Source organism: Teleopsis dalmanni, chromosome X (assembly GCF_002237135.1).
Source record: "Teleopsis dalmanni isolate 2A chromosome X, ASM223713v2, whole genome shotgun sequence".
NCBI classification, from domain to species: Eukaryota; Metazoa; Arthropoda; class Insecta; order Diptera; family Diopsidae; genus Teleopsis; species Teleopsis dalmanni.
The window spans coordinates 8464535-8488198 of NC_051848.1; the positions used below are offsets into that span (position 1 = coordinate 8464535).

General features: G+C 30.3%; 1 protein-coding gene and 3 long non-coding RNA genes across 6 annotated transcripts; 3 read left to right on the top strand and 1 right to left on the bottom strand.

Annotated features, from left to right (window-relative positions):
* The first annotated feature begins 6771 nt into the window (after positions 1-6771).
* On the top strand, positions 6772-7858 carry LOC119662128. 2 transcript variants are annotated; one of them, XR_005250699.1, is made up of 4 exons: positions 6772-6895; positions 6972-7142; positions 7421-7492; positions 7544-7858. It is a non-coding gene; the product is annotated as an uncharacterized LOC119662128 (long non-coding RNA). The 2 variants fall into 2 exon arrangements; XR_005250698.1 differs by having other exon boundaries at positions 6772-7142.
* Positions 7859-10695: 2837 nt separating this feature from the next.
* On the bottom strand, positions 10696-11763 carry LOC119662300. 2 transcript variants are annotated; one of them, XR_005250751.1, is made up of 4 exons: positions 11659-11763; positions 11412-11582; positions 11062-11133; positions 10696-11010 (listed from the first exon to the last, which is right to left on the bottom strand). It is a non-coding gene; the product is annotated as an uncharacterized LOC119662300 (long non-coding RNA). The 2 variants fall into 2 exon arrangements; XR_005250750.1 differs by having other exon boundaries at positions 11412-11763.
* A 3916-nt stretch (positions 11764-15679) lies between these two features.
* LOC119662674 lies at positions 15680-16431 on the top strand. Its single transcript, XR_005250863.1, has 3 exons — positions 15680-15734; positions 15962-16043; positions 16094-16431. It is a non-coding gene; the product is annotated as an uncharacterized LOC119662674 (long non-coding RNA).
* Positions 16432-19528: 3097 nt separating this feature from the next.
* On the top strand, positions 19529-21645 carry LOC119661927. The gene is made up of 2 exons (XM_038071443.1): positions 19529-21043; positions 21101-21645. Exons 1-2 carry the CDS (start codon positions 19651-19653, stop codon positions 21499-21501), a joined length of 1794 nt encoding a protein of 597 aa, XP_037927371.1. The 5' UTR covers positions 19529-19650; the 3' UTR covers positions 21502-21645.
* The last annotated feature ends 2019 nt before the right edge of the window (positions 21646-23664 follow it).

Consider the following 23664-nt stretch of genomic DNA (forward strand, 5'->3'; position numbering starts at 1 on the left):
TGTTTTCTAGGAACATTAAATATACACATTAGACATTAAACTTGCAAGTAAAATCATAATAATTTCTCAGTCAAAAGTAAACCGTAGCGAAGAACTATCAATTTTTAACAAAGGATCTTTGAGAAACTTATGAGGTATGTACAAAAATGCAGTTCAACTGGATAAGAAACAAATAATTGTAGAACAAAGGAAATGTGAACATAAACATATAATCGATAGATATATATCACAAGCTGAGAACTTTTAATGTTGTATACTAAATATTTCTTGTGACAAGTTTTTGTTCTGTTTTGTCAAATAAAAGTTTTATAATTTTAAAAATCATTTCTGTTTTCGCATGCCGCATCTAATGGCCAATAAAGCCTAGTACAGTTGTTCGTCTGATCCATAGCCCTTAGGGATCACCTTATATTAATGCTGTTGTGCCAACATTAATATGACGTGAGTATCGTTGTTTATATTTTTATATTCTGATATTCTTTTGTGAATAATTTCGCTTCATTGGAATAATATGCATGTTAAATTACGATGGAGGTCACAATATTTAATAATATGGAGTATTTACTTAATATGATTTAAAGCACTTTGTTTCGGAAGCTTTGAATTATTGCTTTAATACAGTTTTCACTACCACAACGCCACAGTTGTATGGCATATGTCCAGATCAGATTTAGGATTTGTTTAAGTAACATGAGTTTGTTTTACATTGACATGGTCGAGTACCAGTCGATCAGATAATACATTTTGTTCAACCTTAAGTCTAGTTTTCCTCGTTTCGCATTCACATTCACCTTTCAAAGAAGCTTCGTATCAAGTTAATGTGGATTATTATAGCTTTATTTAGCAAAGTTTTAGTTCAGCGTACAATTAGATCCGTTTGGATTGCGGCAAAGTTAGGATTAAAGGAAAGTACGTATCCATATAAATACCGCTGATCGTAGAATTTTATCCATTGTTAGAGTTGTTAAGTCAGCATTTAAACCAGTTTTATTGAAATGTTGGTAAAATATAGTTTATTCAGCGCTCCCATATCCATGTCTTTGTGACGTATTTTGAAAGAGATGGAGAGTTCCTTATTAGAGATTAAGACCAATAAAGATTGCCGACCAATAATGTTTTCCACAACTCTTTTCCATGCCTCAGAAATTGTTCCCATGAAAATTGGGAACTGGCATCGGATAATATGGTTTACAGTAAAATGATGAAATCAGACTTCTTTGTGGGTCTATTAAACTTGTCAACATCAAATTTGCATGTACGTAACTTTAAGAATGCAATGACTGTAGTCGCAAGGGTATTTGTGCTACTAATTACTTGTGAAAAAATATATATCTGTATTTCTGTGAAAACGACAAAAAATATTGTTGCAAATCATATTGCCTTATTCTAAATATTGGAACAGACAAACACGACATAAAATTTGAAATATGTATATTTACAAATAAGATTATAATCATCTGACAATCAAAATTAAACCATTGCGGATTCTCAATTTTCAACAAATGATCTTTAACAAATGTAGTTAAAAGCCAAGAAGAAAGCTTTTCTGGATAGAAAGGAAAGGACTGCAGTACACAAAAAGACTGTAGAAAATTGTTTAGCCGATAGTTATATTGAATTATGTATAATTTAAAAACATTTAATGTTAAGTATTGAGTCAAGTGTTATGAAAAGACAAATATTTAGTTTACACATGAAATGCAATTAAAAGTATGGTATGTATATAATACACTACACTAATGGGTTTAAAAATATTTTTGACTTGATTCCGAAATTTAATACAAAATCAGTTTAATTTTGAGTAATTCACAATAACTCGATACTAAGCCAGATTAATGATTACCTTACATTATTTGAAACACTTGCATCATCGACTGTTAGTTACATCGACTATATTTTACAACAATTTATATATAATGTGATTTACGCATTTTTTGCCATACTTGCGAGCCACCGAAAAGGCCTAGTATTGTTTTGCGTACATTTCGGCTAGCCACCGAAAAGGCCTTATATATAAATATATAAATACATATTTATATAAGTATATATATTTTTTATGTATTTAAAACTTTATTTTTAATAATATTACTTTAACAGTATTTATTTACATATATATTTTTAAGCTATAATTTTAAAACTAATTTTTTTTCTACTGCTGTTGTTAATGCAGCAATAGCCATCATTATTTCTTTCATGACATGAATTAAATTCCGTAAATAATTAGTTATGTATAAATAATAATAATAATAAAACATACATCTGGCAGCTTTCCACCACATTCGTATTAAAATTCAATTGTTCACATGTATGCGGAAATTTTTAGCAGCTGTTTTTAAATTCACCACGAAAGAAATGAAACAAAACAGTTTTCTACCACGAATTAGATATTATAAAACTTTTTTAAAAGACTTTTGAGTCAGAATAGCTAAAATCTTACTTTTAACGATCTTTGCCATAATTGCCCTGTTATGATATGCCTTGCTTGATTTTAATTCATATAAAATAATAATTTGTTTTCACAAACTCGATTAACTCAACATATGTATGTGCATCTATGCGCTACGATGATTCGATTATATTAAAGTCAAAAAGCAATATAGCCTTTATTTCTGTAATCACGCCATTAACTAAAAATTTATTCCAAGGGGCTATCAAATAATTTCAGTAATTTAAAAAAAACGTTATCTTATAAGAAATAATATAAAGATTGTCCTTTAATTGATTTCTAAAAAAACTGTTGAATTTCCATTAATTTGTTTCCAAAATGTGCACTTACAATGCTTTTAAAAACTTGTTTAAATTTATGTTCATTAACCTATAAGAGACTATTAGGCCTTTTCTTTTGTAAGCATAACGCAAAAGAACAACCGCTTAATTTAAAAATAACATATGAAACAACAACACTGCTAGCTTATTTAGTCAAATCGCATGATTGCCAAGACTTAAAACTCGTCTGTATATTTTTATATATAAATCTATTAGACATCAAAATAAACATGTTCGGTTTTTCGAGAGTTGCCATCGAAAGTAATGCTTATTTTAAGTTGTTCTTTTCCGACATGATTACCTATTTTAATTTTTTTAATTACTTCTGTTGTTTTTCAACTCAGTATCTAAATAATTATTAATGGAATATGTAACAAAAAATATTGTTCACCCTATTGTGCAAAACTATGAAAAAGAAAAGCATGACACTTTTGTTTCAAAATACAACTCTGAAAAATTGAGAGTATTACGACAGAAATAAAGCAGAAGCATTTATGTAGTACAAAGCAAACGGTCGAGCGAAAAGGTTTGATTTTTCAAGATGTCGCAAAACATCAACGATGAAAATGACGCAAATGAGCAACGTGATATTGAAAACATGGTACCTGAAGGATTGGTTCCAATTCGCATGAACTCTATACAACTTCCTGGAACTTCCCATCTAGAAGACATTCCAAATCAATTTTGGTCACCACTACTTCGCCATATTCAACCTCCGGGTTTTGCACAGAATCCTTTTCCATCATTGTATCGGCCTGTATTCCCCGTTTTAAATTATTTTCCGGCAGGGCATACTACAGCAGTTCCTGGTCCAAGCTCTTTTCCAGCAGTGCGTCCAAGTGTGCCCACGGATTTTGTTAACGTACTTCCTTCTGTGAACTTAAACGATGTACGTGAAAATGAGGCTCCAGAACAGGCACCCGGTAGTCATGGATCTGCTTTAGAAGATGACCATGAAAATGATATGGACTTTGTGTATGTTTTTCAGATAACACATAGAAGATTTAATTATTACTTATAGAGAGTCAAAATATTAACGCAGAACAATAAAGCCACTTTCCAATTTCACGCAAAGCAAAAAGTCAAATTTTTACTATCTTATCGGTTTGGAACCTCAATGTAGAGAATCAGTTCAGTAATAATAAAAACACTGGTTGGAGAACTATTATTCGATAAACAAAACAGAGAGCAAGAACAGATCTTTTTATATTTGTACAAATTAAATAATTTAATGAAACTAGTAACTTCGTGACAGACAATAAGTTAACAAAAACAATCGAATAAGTTCTGTATCAAAAATATTAATGTAAGATTACAAGAATAATAAAAATAACATAATATATATTTGAAATATTTTATTTTGTGTTTGGTAAGTATCGAGTGGTACAGTGGTACTAGCTATTCCGATTTTAATAACCAAGCCATAGAATCTCAAGTTCAATGGTCTTTAGGAATATCTGTTCTGATGTACAATAAATTACCAACAGCTAGAAATGTGGAACGAACCCTTCACAGGAAATCGTCTATTTTTTCCATACATTGGTTTCCGAAAAGCTGATATTTGATTCCAACAACTAACACTACGTATTTGGCTTTGAAACAGATTGCACTAGAATCGTTACATTGATTCTTCCCGCTAAACTGGCAGGTATGTGCTCTGTTTATGGGATTATCGACATCGTCGTCACTGCTTTACGAAGATACTGTTTAATATGTATGTTTTACTTTATTTATGTGACGGTTAAGTGAATTATAATTTGTTTTTACAAGAATTTATATTTGTGAAAATGCTTCACACTCTTAACAATTTCACAGTCAATTTTAAATATATAATTCCCTTCCACAATTACTCATTCTACTGTGTACGAACAAGGAGAAGACTAACTATACTATATAAAAGTGTGAATATGTCAGCTATTTTACGAGATTATCGTGAATCTTAGTTAATTTTTTCTTCAGACTTCAGATTTTCTTCAGAACTGAATATTCAATCCAGTCCTCTGGACGTAAGCAGCGGCTTCCGACTGCCAATGGCTTCATCAATAGTATCGAACGACAACAGTTGAAACAGTAAAGTTGCAGTGCAAATGTCACCTATGTTGCATCAGTATTTAGGTAGGGATGTACATATTGTACCATATATCATTCAGTTAGATATGTGCAAATGTCCTTATTTGAACATTTCCATCTCAAACATACACAATTAAAAGTAAGACACGCTTAAAGGATGAAGCGAAGCGTTCATCGGTGGTTTTTTCGCGGAAGGTTTTAATTAAAAGCGGAGCAGAATTCGAGTGTGTAGAGACAATTTAATTGACCCAAACCCGCGAAAGCAGGATATGTGAAAATGATTGCAAGGATGTTTATATTGTCTGTTTGTTTGTGCAATTTGAAGTAAATCTAAAGTGAAAGTGTGAAGAGCAGTAGCAATTATCGCACTTAAAGATTGATACGAAGGAGGTACCGTACTTTATTAATTTCAAAATAGTTTTTAGGATATTTAATTGTTTTAATACGTTGGTCATATAAATTTCTTTTTAAATATAATTAATATTTTTGTAATTTATACTGTTGCAAAGTTTCTTCTTGCATAAAGTTACATTCCTGGCATATTAAAATTTATAAATAAATTTCTGATTAATTTTTATTTGTAAGAAAGGAAATCCAATTCAGGCAAATAAATTTATCTTAACACTTTATTTTTAAAATATAAACAATATATGGCTTCAGTTTTTTCTAACGTATTTAAGTCAACACCTATTAACACACATTATCCACATACATTATCCGAAAATTATGACACAAGTTATAAAGTTGTAAAAAAAATGAATGACTGTCGGTAAGCATTTGCGTTTTTGAGAATAATAACATAATAACATATATGTACTCTGACAGTACTTGTTCATATCTGATATCCTTCGAAAGGGTTTAATTCTTACACTTTAAAAATAAAGTAATTCTTTAAAAGTAGTAGGTTTCCAGATAAGAACCTTTTGCAAATAGTATTTCATCTTATGTGTGGCTATTTTTAAGTTCTCAGATAAGGTTATTTACTCGAACTCAATTAAATTCTAACTACTTCCAATATTCACTTTCAGATAATAACAGTACTGGATCTAATTTTAAGAAGAAGTACATTCGAGGAACACGTAATATCTTTTGTGACGATGACTCTGCGTAACGAAATCAACACCTTTCCAGGTGTAAAAAATGACATTTACCATTACGACAATTTGACGGACTTGTCGTATATATTATAAATATTTGAGAGTATCTGAAAATATTTTACGGTTGAAGAAACATTCACGAACATGTTTATGTTGTATAAAAAAAATCTTAAATCAACCAACTCGTCCAACATATTTCCTAATGTAATTCCTGGACTAAGAAGTGAAGGAAATTTCATGGGCCAGGTCGTTCTACACGTTTGCTGATATATTTTTTCTACCAAATTATCTGCAAGGATAATTAAAAATTGAAAAAGTATGAGAAATTAAAATCTATAAAAATGATCTGTGGACTTTCTCTACAACAAAGGCAAATGAGGTGTACTAAATTTTTGATTACTAAACAGAGAAACATAAATAATTTTAAGATAATAACAATTATAATATAATAAGACTGTGACAAAAAAAATTTGTTTGATTGATGTGATTTGTTGGTTTATTAATAATAGTATAATAATTCTTTAATTAATAATCACATAAAATTATTTGGAATCTATTAGGTGGTATACAACCATTATACTATTTAAAAATAATCGTTTAATGAATTATTTACGTATGACACCTGAATAGTCTATATTTACTTGCTTAAAACCTACTTTTTACCGATTTTATCATTCATCATACAGATATAGCTTTGAATGAACTTATGGGAAATTGACAAAGAACTTTTTATTTGATAGCAGTTTTCAAAAAGTTAACATGTTTTTTAAATGCCAAATTTGCATTCTGACTGTTTTAAATTGAATAAACATAAATATAATTTTCAAATACAGTAGATTTAAACACAATATCGTAAGAAGTTACCTTAAACGTAATCAATTTTTATAAGGTATATTATTGTGTTACTTGTGACTTGGAGCCTCACGATTGCAGGTGATATTAAATTCGTTCGTTAGTTATCTGTAAGTTACTTTCTTTAGAAATTCGTTAATGTTAATGATCTCAGCTTTTAAAACCAATTCTCTATCATTGTATTAGAAATTGTAGAACTTATTTCTTGATTTAACTCTTAACTCTTGGAAGTATATCACCGTGGAACTATTCAGATCAGTGTTCATACAAGTTTAGCCAAGTACTGTTGGAAGTACTGCTGTGACCTTTAAGAAAATTGCTATCTGCATTGATCAGTGGTTAAGTCCTTATGGTTTGGTAAGTTAAACATCACGATTCTTCGAGATATATGACACAGTCCCTTATAGTAGAAATTTTTATTATAACATATATAAGCTCAAGTCTTGAAAGAAACTAAAATGAATTTTTTTTAATATTATCTCTTGTGCCTGGTCGTTGCAGCTTTAAGTAACCAATAAAAATTTGAACTATATTTTTTTAATTTACTAATACTTAATATCAATTGAAAATTGAAAATTAAAAACTGAAAATCACAATTAATACGTGAATAATATTTGAAATCCTTATTGTTTTAGTTCATCATACAGAGCAGCGTACCTTAAGGATTTATTTGGTGGAAACTTTTATTATCGTGAACTAAAACTTAAGTAATTATAAAAATATATATAAAAAACAGTAGCTTTAATATATTTTTTTAGACAAAATGACCATTCTTGATTTAGAAATTGAAGAATCCGACTTTAATGAAACAGAGCTTTCATTGATAATGGAAGACCTTCGGGAGGCCATCAGAACTCATAACTCTATAGATGACATAATGATCTGTATTCAAAACTGTTGGAATGATAAGGGAATAACGGACTATAATATTGCTTATAACCAAGAATTTATTCACCTATTTCGTGAATTTTATAGTCATTATGCAAGAATTAGATATATGCAGTACAAAATTCAAATAACCAAACCCAAGGGCAAATAGCTCTTGAAAACAATCTTATATAATTATAATTTTAAAAATATGATTAAAATTTCTTAACAATATTTGATATTTTTGATTAATATTTGATTATAAGACATAAATATGTTAAGCATATATCATATATTCCTATATATTAAAAAATATATATATTAAATCAATATACCATATATGGAGAAGTGTGATGTTGATATGGGAGGTTATTTGCACTAAAACTGGCGAAACACAAAAAGATATTATCAAATTGGTTGGTTACGGACTTCAATTATGAAATTTATTTGATGAAATGGCTATGACTTCGCGTTTTATAAAAAGAGTGTTCAAGGCAAGACTAGCATTCGGAAAAAATCATGAAAAATGGGAAGCGACAGTAAACGATAACGTTAATCTGACTCTATTTATTACATCAATTAGGTGCGATGCAAAGAGTTTTAAAAGTTTATTATATTGTTAAAACTAGTATAATTATGGGGACCCAATATCACAAATTATGCAGAAGCCATGCTTAAATACCTATGATTAGATTAGTCGCGAGTTGCGCGAGACCCGAGGGCTGTGGGCCGTGTCTTGGACAGCTCAAATTTAAATGATATTTATTCTTAAAATTCCGATATCAAGAATTTTTTTATTCTCCACAAGTTTCCAGGATATACTGAAAAGGCTTTTTAATTTGTTTTCTGTGGAAAAATAAAAAAAAACTTCCCACAGAATATGGAACCATATTTTGATATGAATGTTCATTGCACTTTATATAAAAAAATTTAAATAATTTGAATATAAAATAATGTATTAAATTTGAATTAACTTTATATCGGAGAAATACCATTTTTTCACTAGTATTACTTCAGAACTCAAAACTATACATTATTGTTAGAACTAAAGTATTGTTTGAACCATAAGATTTTTTTAGTGATCAATTTTATTCTTTATCTAAGTTTTTGATTGAAAATTTCTTTAAAAATTTGCGAATTCTGTTGTCTCACCAAATTGCTTCCATCATTCATTCTAATGGTTTATGGAAAGTGAATCCCCATCGTGTTAAGACTGGTGTTTCTATAGTTTTGAAGTTAAGAACTTCTCAAAAAAATTGTTGTGGACTCCGTTGGTTATTTTCGGTAAGTTCTCTTAACAAATGTTTGTTTTATTGATAATGGAATCTAAGTTTATTTTAATTTTATTGCGTTTAGTTTGAAGGACTTTTAAGCTAAAGTGTTTATTTAGTTAAATAAAATGACGGTCCTTGACCTAGAAATCGAAGAGTGCAATTTGAACCAAATAGAAATAAATCACATTCTGGAATTTCTACGCGATGGCATAAAGGCGCTGAAAACAGTCGATGAAATCGTTAAATATGTTAAAAGTTGTCTGGATCAGATATGGTGTGCTGGGTTTCACATAACATGCCATCCAGATCATTCTGTACTTCTTGTACTTCTTCATTGAATTGAAATCATTAAATTTAAATTCAAATTAATTTATTGTAAATCAAATCAAAAGTTAATTATGACGCTAGGAATACTTCTGAATGGAAGCAGTTTTAAATAAAATCTTGAACTAAGTAATACTTAAAACAGTAAAGCATTTGAAATTGTTAAGAGTATATATGTATTGTACAGGGTTATCCATTTTGTGGTTTCGTGAACAAGTGTGTATATTTAAGGTTGGGAGATTTCGATCAATTAATTGTTTGAATGTTAACAAACCTTCTTATTCAAATCCTGCAAAACTGAATTTCTTTGAGATAGTTTTCAATTACGCCATTGTATTATAACCAGCTCAGATATAGTAGTTTATTGCTCAAACTCCTTGAAAGTAGTAGGTTTTCATTGTCTTATTATCTTATCTGTGATTTTTATTTTTTCAGTTCTCTTATATGTCTCCAAACTGTCCTAACATAAAAATTATTGATCCACATTTCAAGATCAATCACTTACTTAATTTAATAAAGTAAATGTTAAAGTAAGTTAGTATAACATTATTAATTTTAAATTTAGAATGTTTAGATGAAATTGATTCGATATTATCTTTGAGTCATTGTCTTTGATTTAATTGATTCCATGTTATCATGTTATTCTATCTTGATTTCATGTTAAGTGAGTCCATTTTTCCCAATAACGGTTATTTGCCTTAGAATAGTTTATAGATTTTGCATAAACAGAGGACTAAAAATAATGGGAGTAGGAGTTTATCAGTCTACAGTTTAATTTGTTATTAGAACTTCTTTTATAATATGTAGTCATATTTTGTGAATAATATATATATTTACATGTATATTTACTTTTTTACAACACATTTCTAAGCAGTATTTGTAAATATGGAATATAACTTCACTGATATTTGGGTGGATAAACCTTTTAAGAATATATCACATATTTAATGAACAATAGATGTTTCACAGGTATTTAAGCATGGCTTCTGCATAATTTGTGATATTGGGTCCCCATAATTATACTAGTTTTAACAATATAATAAACTTTTAAAACTCTTTGCATCGCACCTAATTGATGTAATAAATAGAGTCAGATTAACGTTATCGTTTACTGTCGCTTCCCATTTTTCATGATTTTTTCCGAATGCTAGTCTTGCCTTGAACACTCTTTTTATAAAACGCGAAGTCATAGCCATTTCATCAAATAAATTTCATAATTGAAGTCCGTAACCAACCAATTTGATAATATCTTTTTGTGTTTCGCCAGTTTTAGTGCAAATAACCTCCCATATCAACATTACACTTCTCCATATATGGTATATTGATTTAATATATATATTTTTTAATATATAGGAATATATGATATATGCTTAACATATTTATGTCTTATAATCAAATATTAATCAAAAATATCAAATATTGTTAAGAAATTTTAATCATATTTTTAAAATTATAATTATATAAGATTGTTTTCAAGAGCTATTTGCCCTTGGGTTTGGTTATTTGAATTTTGTACTGCATATATCTAATTCTTGCATAATGACTATAAAATTCACGAAATAGGTGAATAAATTCTTGGTTATAAGCAATATTATAGTCCGTTATTCCCTTATCATTCCAACAGTTTTGAATACAGATCATTATGTCATCTATAGAGTTATGAGTTCTGATGGCCTCCCGAAGGTCTTCCATTATCAATGAAAGCTCTGTTTCATTAAAGTCGGATTCTTCAATTTCTAAATCAAGAATGGTCATTTTGTCTAAAAAAATATATTAAAGCTACTGTTTTTTATATATATTTTTATAATTACTTAAGTTTTAGTTCACGATAATAAAAGTTTCCACCAAATAAATCCTTAAGGTACGCTGCTCTGTATGATGAACTAAAACAATAAGGATTTCAAATATTATTCACGTATTAATTGTGATTTTCAGTTTTTAATTTTCAATTTTCAATTGATATTAAGTATTAGTAAATTAAAAAAATATAGTTCAAATTTTTATTGGTTACTTAAAGCTGCAACGACCAGGCACAAGAGATAATATTAAAAAAAATTCATTTTAGTTTCTTTCAAGACTTGAGCTTATATATGTTATAATAAAAATTTCTACTATAAGGGACTGTGTCATATATCTCGAAGAATCGTGATGTTTAACTTACCAAACCATAAGGACTTAACCACTGATCAATGCAGATAGCAATTTTCTTAAAGATCACACCAGTACTTCCAACAGTACTTGGCTAAACTTGTATGAACACTGATCTGAATAGTTCCACGGTGATATACTTCCAAGAGTTAAGAGTTAAATCAAGAAATAAGTTCTACAATTTCTAATACAATGATAGAGAATTGGTTTTAAAAGCTGAGATCATTAACATTAACGAATTTCTAAAGAAAGTAACTTACAGATAACTAACGAACGAATTTAATATCACCTGCAATCGTGAGGCTCCAAGTCACAAGTAACACAATAATATACCTTATAAAAATTGATTACGTTTAAGGTAACTTCTTTTCGATATTGTGTTTAAATCTACTGTATTTGAAAATTATATATATGTTTATTCAATTTAAAACAGTCGGAATGCAAATTTGGCATTTAAAAAACATGTTAACTTTTTGAAAACTGCTATCAAATAAAAAGTTCTTTGTCAATTTCCCATAAGTTCATTCAAAGCTATATCTTTTTGTTGAATGATAAATTCAATCAAATCAGAGATTTTTTGTTATAAGAAAAAAAATTATCAGACAAACAGAATTTATTTTTTCACCTTAAAATCACTCAGCCATAATGAAGTGCGCATTCGAGTACAGCGACTAAAGCACAATATGGAGGCATGCGCAGATGCCGAATTGTTGAAGATAGTCGTTAATGTGTTAGTAGTGAGCGTCTAGCACCATATCTGCAATATATGGTTCAACTTTCTTCCAGCATGCCAAATGATTGAAATCTCAGTTCCAACTAACCCGTTTTAAAGAACGGTAATCCGCCGAACTGTGTCAACTGTTCAGGGATTAATCTCGTGCAAGGTCGAGGTAAATATTTGGTTTATCAACAATAATTAAAGCAAAACTTAGACACACTATACTGATTATTAACTTTCTATATACATTTAGTATTAGCAGCAGAAAGTGGTATCTGTAGACTTATCAATCTTCACTCTAAGTAGTCAAAAATTGGTTTAAGAAAGTTAAATTAAATCACATACGTATGTTCTCATTCTTGATCCCGATATCTATCTTCGAGGTATGGAATTATAGATGCAAAATAATAATTTCCCGCTTGTTTCTATGTTTGTGCGCATCTCAGGCTGTGGTTCCACTGCATGCGAATTTTGTCTTGCGTGTTCGTACATATTTTTTCTCGTGCGAACATTGTATGTTGCGGTTATATTGCTTGCGAATTGAGAGTTCTATTTTGAAAACAAAATGCATAGTGAAGTTCCAATGTATTAGTGTTGCTGATATAGTTACGCTTTCTTTATAGTGACAAAGAAGCTATATTTCAAATTTAGAAGGTTTTCGAATAGCAAGGAAAGAAAGGACAAACACAAAAATTTATTTTAATTTTATTGCAATTTCGAGTATTGCCAAGTACTTATCATCAGTGGTCTTAGGAAATAATCGATTTTTAATTAGTTTATAGTCCGTATATAATTTGTTTGGACTGTAAGTACTTTCTTTGTTTTTTGAAAACCCTTTAAATTATTTATTAATTTCAAACAACAGAAGAAAAATATGAGTGCAGGATTTTTATTCAACAAGGCATAATGAAGAGTTTGCCAGATTTTTTCGGCAAATTAGAGAAATGTCAGCAATAGTTTTTTAAATCCGCCAAAATTAAAAGGGCAACATTCCATTATATTGTGAATGGTATTTCATTTAAAATTATTAAGTATTTTAACTTTCGATAGTGCATTAATTTATCCATAGGATATTTACGTACGTACATTTGATTTATTCGTACGAACAGGTAAGGCAAATTTGCAACCAATGTGACCGTAGCCTTATGCTGACGCTAGCAGTTTTCGATACTCAAAAATTTTTCTTGTTATTTTGATAACCAGGATTATGATTATGAAAGTTGGCAGCACTGTCAACCTTACCATACGTCATAAAAGCGAACGAAAAATTTAAAGGTGGTGGGTGAATGCGAACTGCTTTAAATTTTTTAATCAGAAAAAAAATCAGAATACAAAGAATCAATACTCCTTCTAGCAGTAAGTATTAAGGATGCATGTTTCAAATGTATAACAAATATATATGTAATATATTGATTATTATATATTATGAAAAAATGTTTGAAGCTGAGCATGTCAATCAATCTATAATTAAATTTAAATTTGCAAACATTTGCTTTAAAGCTTTTATTTTAGGCTGTATTTGTTTTAATACATCTTCAAACATATCCAATCTACGGACAGTATTAAGTTTCTGTTAAATAAAATATTGATAGTAAAGGTAATGTTAGTAGAAATAATAATGCGTTAAATAAGTGAATACTAAATTTAATTCTACAGATTTACAAAAATGCCTGTTCTTGATTTAGATATTGAAGAATCCACTTTGCCTGACGAGCCACTTTTTTTAATAATAAAATTGCTTCGTCAAGGTATTGCAACACTAAGCAACATGGATAAAATTATCGCCTTTATTTTGAGGGAATTAAAGAATTTGGGGATAACCAGATATTACTTAACATATAATGAGGATGATTCTATCTTGCTTGGTGCACATCAGCTTCAGTACGCAAAAATTAGATATGCGAAGAACATATTTCAAGTAATTAAAATGTATTGATTAATTTTGTTGTGAAATGCTGAGATTCGTGCGAATGATTCGTGCTAAAATATAAACTTCCAATAAAATATAAATCTTTAATATACATGTGTTTGATTAATATGATTTATATGCAAATATATATATTTATGTATGATACGTCTGAATTTGTGTTCGATAACCTTTAAAAGTTATATATAAACAGCGTGTATGCTTGTAATAAATAGTTCTACACATTGACTTCACACACTTCAAAATTCTCTCTCATCTTTAGATAAATAATCCATTGCTGCTAGAGGAAGATACTAGCAAAGAAACTAGAATACCATAATACCATTATAAGTGCCACATTTATATAAAAGAAATTTCCATCTTACTTTATTAGCGGACCTCATTCAAGACTATTCGATAGTAGTTAGGATAGGAGAGTTCTGGGCCAAGAAATATGTAAGAAAAAGTGATTTATGAATTGATTTATTTTGGTGTAAGGAAAAAATCGGAAAATGTTGTTGCTACGTTCGTGTTGTCTGGCCGGCTGGCTGTTGCTAGGGGTGCTGGTGGGGCTGGGTGGGGGACTGGCTAGTGGGGCTGGGTGGAGGACTAGCTGGTGGCTGTATATATACATTTTTTTTAAGATAGTAACATTCGAACAAACTAAAAAGATATCAACAAACAAGTTAAGCCTCGGAAAAATAATTGGCTTAACCGCAATCTTCGAAAGCCGTGCGACGAAATATGCCACGCAAAATTTAAATGGAACCCCAAGCCAACAGGATCAGAGGAACACCATGTAACACCCGGAGAGAACGACCACAATTGGAACCTGCAAATCTTTAAACGAATTGCATTATATTACCAGATATATAAAAAGGTGGAGATTCCATGTAACAAGCCTATAATCCTGATGGAGTACGGCTAATAACAATAGTAAGATTGCCAAAATCTTTTTGTGTTTCGCGAGTTTTAGTACAAGTAGCCTTCCATATCAATACCATATCAATTTTATTTATATGTACATATATTTTTTTTTATACATGAAAGTATGATATATAAAACTCAATACTGCGCTTATCATGCGCCAAAAATACAATTCAATTACTTGAACATTTTTCTTCTTTATGTACATATATTTCTAAGGTAATAAAAATTGTTTTGTATATAGGGAAATTGGGTTTAAATTAACTTAACTGACATAGATGATTTCTTCCTTATATAAATAAAAACAAACAACGAATATATGCGACAATATATATTATATATTAACGAATTAACCAAGTCCCAACAAAACGTTTATCTGCAGAAAAGGTTGTAGTCAAATATAATATATGTTGGCGAATTTCCACCATTGGGCTATTGTGCGTCCAAAACATTCTTTTTATTCCATTAATAATCATACGTTTACACTATCGCAATTAACTTAACATATGTGCTGCAATAACAATTATTTTTTGTAAATAGTAATTATCCAAATAAGCATATAAATCGTAGTGAAGAGGTTTCACCATTTTAAGTGTAAACATAGTATAGGTTATTAGAAAATATTTCATCGATATATGAGAGTAACCATTTTTTTGACAATTACAGTTACTTGGTGTGCTGTCAAACGTCACAGCGAAGAACAAAAAGTAAAAAAAATTTTTCATTAAATAAATTTATTAATTAATAGTGAAAATAAAAGAAAAAATTAAAGAAAAACTGATTTAGTAAGTATTGCGGCATGCATATATTAGATGTACAAGAAATATAAACGATATATTAGATATTATTGTATAATGTTGAGAAGGAGTTTGTTAGACGATTCACAAGTTTCGATATAATTAGATAATGTTGATAGTTCTAATACAAACGCGGAGTAATTAAAAGAACTTTGAATTTAGAAAACTTTTTAATTTTAAAATGATTTTAAATTCGATATTTTTTTTTGTTTAAGTTCATCTTTAAGCACACACATCAAGTCCAAAGAACCTATTTGATATTTGCTTCCTTAACCCTTCATATCAAGGCTGATTGTGGTATTAATAGTAGCACACTAAATACGTAAATACTAATTCATACTTTGCAGATTAAAATGGCTATTTTAGATTTGCAACTCGAAGAATCTACTCTGCATCCAGAAGTACTATTAACAATAAAGGAATATCTTCATGAAGGCATTGTTGGCATGAACACTATGGATAAACTTATCAAATTTTTACAAAATAAATTGAACAATTCAGGATTGTCAAATTATTTTGTCGCCTGTAATGAGAATGATTTCATTTTGACTGAGGCATATCATCTACAATATGCAGTAATCAGATATGGGTTTGACATAATACAAGTGATCAGAACTCATTAAAATATGTATTATACTTGTAGAAACCCAGCAAAATGGAAAAATTTTAATAATAATAAACTTGCTAAGAGGCTGAACTAAATTACTTGAACTCTTTTCTTCTTAATGTACAGATATTTCTAACATAATAAAAGCTTTTTTGTATACAGGGTGATTTAGTTTAAATTACATTAACTCTTACTGGATTGATACAAGAGTTTTGGTTTTTAACAGCTAAAATGTTAAGACTTTTAAACTAACATCTGAAATCAAAAAAAAAAAAAGTATCTATTCATTCGACTAGTCATTGTAATATGTCATTATCAGATTTATCATATGTTCACACTTTTTAGCTGCTTTCACAAAGTATTTGCTTCACACATACGAAAATTTCATTCATTCTTCAAAACTATTCACAATAGTACAAGTTTGTGTCGCACAATACTGTACTACTGTGAATTGTCCAAGTTAACTGTTAAAACTGTTAAAATTCACACACAAATCTTCTTAATTAGAACTTGTTTTGCTACCAAAATCAGGAATAATTTGAAATACGAGCTAAAATTACAAAAAGAGCTGTCGTGTGATTCTAGTATTAAATTTATGTATTTTAAATGTCACGACCACTCGTTTAGAGTGTACGAGATTATTTTTAAGTAATTATATATATTGAGTTTAAGTTTCAGGTTACTCATCTTAATAAAGAATAGATCACGTCTGTCCGGTATAAAGAAAATGGAGCTAGAACTACACTAATCTCTCATAGAAATTAATATGTTTTCTCTTTGGTTCTAAGTTCAACTCACTATATGGCGTACCGATTACTTGTTAAGCTTCGTATGGATCTTAAATAGTTATGGACGGAACTAACCAAAGTACAAGATAATAACTTCTTTTTTTTTTACTTCCACGTATACAAATATTTCTATATATAATTTATATATATAAATACCATACATATGTATAGCTTATGAATAATTAACATAATAATGTCTGAAATAAATTTCAGATTAGTTTTTAATTGTTTAAACCTATTGAAAACTTTCGGAAATATTTTTTTACCAAACAAATGATTTAGTATCAAGGAGTTGTATTAGACAAAAAGTAATGAACAACAACGAAAACGGTAAGACTTGCAATGGCGTAGTTAAACAGATTTTGGAGGAAAAAATTTGTACTGGAATGAAAAGGTTTTTAGAATGATTTGAAGCATATTAGATATCTTCTATTCATTAATGCTTGTATGATAGATGATATAATATTTTATGACAGTGATTCAAGATATACTACACTTAAACCTATTGGGTCATTCATTTACCGTGTAAAATTCAAAAATTTTAGAACCATTTCAGATATAGTCGGAGATGTACTCTTCAAGGTCAATTTGAACTAATTCCAAACTGTTAAAAAGTGAACTGATCCAAAAAAATATTTGGATTAATTAAAGTGTAGAGAAATAAGAAAATTAATAATAAGTTTTATGGTTAATCGCTTCTTCGCACACCCTGCTCCGTGGAGTTATGGTTAGGTAACGGCGGGCGTTAGAACGCCACGGTGTCGTGGTTGAGTTTTTAAATGTTTTAGTCTTAATTGAATCATTTCAATGCCATTACTTAACTTTATAGCTAATGAAATTTATTGTGCACATTGTACGAGTATATGAATAATTTGGTTGTATACTAAATCTTTGTTAGCAACTCAACATATTAAAATTTACAATGGCACATTAAACGCTGAGCAAAATTTTAATTGTTGCCATATTGCCAAGTTATGGCGTTGCCGTTGCTATAGCCGTTGCTGTAGGTTCCATTATTGGTGCTACATAAATGTAGCAGCTGTTGCAGCCATAAACGAGATTGAAACAGAAATTTTTGCTTGAAATGGGTTACGCGCATCGAAGACAGTCTGCCGCAACAAAATTAAAGTGGAAAGGTTGGCGCCGCCTGCAATTGTTGTGGGAGTTGGAGAACCAACAAAAAGAAAGGTGGACTTATGTGAATGGAATGTGCTTTTCAGTATGTACACTATGCAGTTAACTAATAATTGTAATGTTGCTTTAGTGCAAATGTTTCTGGAATTAATGCACACTTTAACGTTGCAGTAGTTGCAACGGCTGCACCAAGTGTAGCGATAAGTCCGGTATGTTCATTTTGTGAGAGACACACTTTTTGTCTAACAGTATTTTCACTTTGAGAAAATACTCTACCAGCAGCATTTTATTTTCCAATTTTGAAAGTATAAGAGGGTCACTATTTATATTTTGAGCCTTGGCACGATGTACAATGACGGTGCTTTAAAAAATGTATATAAGATTGCAACAGGTCATGAATTTTTGATTTTTGGATATGAGCCGGAACGTGAAAAGCAGTAGACTGTATGGGTCGACAACCGTGGGTCATCCGTCTGAATTATACACACTTCTGATTTGGCACCTAAAGACTTCTTTTTATGCCCGAACGTCAAGAATAAATTGCGTGAACAACGATTTTTGTCGGCGGAAGAAGCAGAGAGGAATTATAATCTCGATCAAACAGAAAACCATCCAAATATTAAAAAAAATTCATTTTTATTCATTTGGCACTCGTTTATAAAGATGCATCGATAGGTGATCGATAGAGATCGATTGCTTTTATTGCTTAATTCTAAAAAAGACAAATTTCTATTTTAACGAAATTACTGAGACAGAGAAATTAATGAGACAGAGGTGAGACTAGGATTGGAATTTTGCAAACATTTTTTTGTTTTTTGAAGAAAGCTTCGACGAACAAGACTCTTTTGTTCTGGTTCAATTAAAAAATATATATCGGTTCGGTTCCGGATTCGGTTAAAACCAAAAAATGTTGTGGTTCCGGTCCGAGATAATATTTTTATTTTTTTTGTATTATAATGTGTATTTTTTGTATTATTGTATTTTTTGTATTATAATGTGAAATATTTAACTAGTTTCATTTTAAAGTTGCGTTTTATTTTATTTAAAATAATTAAATATTTTTTTTAAATCACGTACATAACACTCTACATCCTTTAATGTGAGTTACTGGAATATTGCAGTAACTAATATCAAAATTATAATAACTATTAATACTAAAATGAAATCAGGTATATATATATACCGAAGTATGCTTTTAAAAAGTAAAATTTTAAAATGGAATTTAATTTTTATATATTCATTTAAAATTTTTTTTTTTTTAACCATAACTGGAAATTTTCCGTATCTTCAACAAAATTATCTTTTTGGCTCTTCCTTGCAATAATCAAAATTTCCGCCTCAAGTTTTCGTTTCATAATCATCATTTTACCGCAAAATGTCTGAACGTGATATTTGCTTGTATAAATTAAAATTAGCAAAATGCGCTCAACGGTACGATGACATGATCGTAGAGTTGAGAAAGCTGGCCGCTATATCTGGAGAGTTCTCGCCAGATGAGCAAAGACTTTTGACTGTTGCTTATAAATATGAGGTGGACTTAAGACGTACCTCTTGGCGTAATTTGGTTGCACTGGAGGACTCAGAGCCTATAAGAAGCAATTGTGATCGATTTCATGTAATGCGTGAGTACCGCGCGGAGATCGAAAAGGAACTATACCAAATTTGTGAAGATATAATCGAATATTTGGATAGAGCACTTATACCGTGTGATGGTACAACAGAGAGTAAAATTTTTTGCTCACAATTGCGTGCTGACTATAATCGTTATATGGCAGAAGTTGAAGTTGGTACTGGCTCTCAGATTAAGACGGACTGGGCGTTAGCTGCATACAAATGTGCTTATGACATTGCTGTGAGTGAGCTAATACCAACAGATCCGTTACGTCTGGGTGTAGCATTGAATTACTCGGTATTCTTTTATGAGGTTATCAAATCATCCAACGAGTCTTGCCGCATTGCTAAGGATTCATTTAATGCAGCCATTGTTGATATGCACAAGCTTAATAGTGAGAATTATCAAGAAACTACTTCTATAATGCAAACCTTGTGGAACAATTTACAGTTTTGGTCGACATATCCAAACTATGGCTCATATTCATCCAGAGATGTTTATCCAAACTATACACAATATCCAGATCATGAAATTGGTGCTGAGGAAGCATATCATAATTATCCAATAGGACGACAATCAGAAACTTCAAAGAAAAGTAGTAAATCGTCTAAGAGATTGTCTAGAAAGACCCGTCACTACAATGCTCTTGTGCTTGATGAAGAGAAACGTATGAAAGCTTCTGCTGCAAAGTACAGTGATTCATCACTAGATAATAAAGCGCTAGAGCTATCTGACAGCGATGAAGAGTATGACTCGCACGATGAAGATGTAGAAATCAAAGGTTATGATGACCGTAAGACTATAGATCACGTAGAAGAAAGTCTTATAACAAATAAAAGCGAAGACTTATTTGAGGAAGATAATGTACACTCAACTTTCGAAATTAAAAAAATTAATAATGCTAGTGACACTAATTCTACTGGGGATAACTGCTCTGAAGTTAGCACTGACGAGGATGTGTGCACAATACACAAAGTAAAATTAAGTTTTACTTCAAATTCCAATTCTAATTCAAATGCTGACAACATATCTGAGGGGGCCGCCGACGATGAGATATGTACGCTGCAAGAAATAAAAAGTAATTTTAAAACTAATGCGGACTCTATATCTGACATAACTACGGACGATGAGGGATGCACACTGCAAAGCGCACAAAGTAATTTTGATACACTTAATTTAATGTCAGAAACCACTGATTGTCCCATTTTGACAGCATTTAATTCAGCTTACGGCTTAACATCTTATACACCAAGTACACAGAGTTCCAGTGATAATATGGGAATTAAAGAAATCTTCTCCATCGCTTCTTCAGATGCAAAAGATATGACAACTGAGCCAATTATTGTGATAGATTCAGACAGTGATGTTAAGCCAAAGAATATAAATGAGGCGGAGTCCACGGCAGTTGATAACAATACTACTCAAAACGAACCAAATGAAACTAAGCCAGATGACAGTAAACCAAATAAAATTACATCAGATGAAAACGTGATAGGTGAAGTTAGTGCAGAAGAGAGTCTACCAGTAGAAGAGAATAAAGAAAAAGTCACCGTAGATATTGAGCAAAATATAATAACGATGAGTGAACTTCCCACCGGTGAGGCCACCCTATAGATATTAGTTAGTTAAACAAATATCTAAATAGAAAAGGGTTAAACATCAAGATTTTTGCAATTTAAAGTATAAATGTTTTCACAGGCAATAATTCAATATTTGGAGTACAAACAATAAATCCATAGTAATAAACACCCAAAAAAAGATATGTTTAATTTTACTTTTTAGTCAAAGACATCATTGAAGATGGATCTCCCACGCCATGCTTGAAGAACCATTTTAAGGGATGAAGTTCGATGTATTTAATGTCCAAACAGTATATCTTTTAAAAAACGCGACTCTCCCATAGAAGTAATAAGCAAGCAACACAACAAATCTATGAACTTGACTGTGTTTCTTATTTTTAAGGATAACAGCTCACTCAGACTAGTAAAAAAGGGGTCTTAAAAATGTTGACTTCAGTTGAGTCTAAGTGCAATGCAATTTGAAGGGTAGAACTAGTCTTATAAAATGCATATCTAATATCCACTGGATATCAACACCCAGATAGTAATACAGAGCTGGTGCCACTTTATGGTAGTTGAAGAGTTGTCTGATACGAATTTTGTATTTTGTCTTATGCTCGCAAAATAATCTTTGTCTACCTAAGCCTTAACTGTTAACCACCAATATTTACGTTTAATAACCATATTAGCTATTGCACAAGGGGCATGTCATTACCCAGAACAGAGAGCAAAGAGTAGATAACAGAGAGGAGCGTGCCTGTTTTAGGGAGATCGTATGCTTTACAGTGTTGTCGCACTGCAAATAAGATATATAAAAACAAGATGGGGTAAAAACGAAATCCATTACTTTTTCATAATTCATTGCAATCTTAGAGCTATCGACATACCTATCAAATTGGATTATTAAATATAGTTATCACTCTTGAAGTTATTGTTTAAACAAATTTGTATAAAGTTTACTTGTAATTTTGACTTTTTCTTACTTTTTTTTCGGTAACTATGTAGGTCATTTTTACACAGTGTTCTTGCTCTTCTCTATTTTTCTAATTTATTTGATTTGACTGCACATCATCAATTCAGCAACGATTGCATTGACTTTTCACATCGTTGCACTTGATTGAGTGCACAATTTCATTAAAGATGCCCCAAAGTTAAATGCAACATTGCCAACGGTGGCATCTTTTATCACTTTTTCCTTTTACGAGTAACTTTCATTTTGTTCCTTTTTCATTATTATAAAGTCACTGGTAACATGGAAAACTGCCATTCTCTGTAGCATACACAAAGGACTCAGAGAAAAATAAAGTGCAAAGGTTAAAAATATTCAAAGTGTATACTCCATCGTACATCCATAAACAATTTTGCACTTGATATCACGTACAAGGAAAAATAGTGCACACAATGAGTTTCTTGACCTTTAGTAGTTCAACGTAAATTCCACCCTTTTATTGAGGTTGTGTAGTTGAAATGAATTCTGCAATCCTTGATTGGTAGGCCCAAAATTTAAACTTCACATGTCCATATATATAATACATATAAATAATAAATATTAGAGTAACTGAAGTGTGTTTTTCGAGAACAAATATGGTGATCTATTAAGTTGTATGATACATCAATGCCTACGGTTATATGTGTGTATTGCTCTATAACTATTTTATGCTATTTCATATTATTTCGTTTAACTATCAGTGTAAATGTTAAATATGACGACTTCGAAGAATTCTGTTTCTAAACAGCAAAAGTGATTCAACATTTATAAGCATGGCTTTCAATGAGGGCTATCGTTCTTAAGTTTATGTAAAAGAAATAAAAAAAAGAATTATTTTTAGTTAGCAGTTTTGGAGAACAACTATCTGATGCTTAACATAAAACTTATAAATTCGATGGACTCAATCAGGATAGAGTCATATAATCAGAAAGGTTTCAAATCTGTCATAACATCATATCTGGTGTATGGTGTTGTGGTGTTGTGGTGTTGTGGTGTTAGATGGCGTGTGTAATTTTGGTTAGTACATTTAATCAATGTAAAAAGTCGTAAATCGGCGTAAATGTTATTGGAATCAATTCCTCAAAATAGTTGATTGCACTACAAACCTTTGTTAAATTACCCTGCTTGAGAAATGATAACTTCACATCTTTTCACACAGTAAAAAATGTAACATAATCAAATGCATACCATCCCATACCGAAATTTACACTTTTAACTTACCGTCGAGTC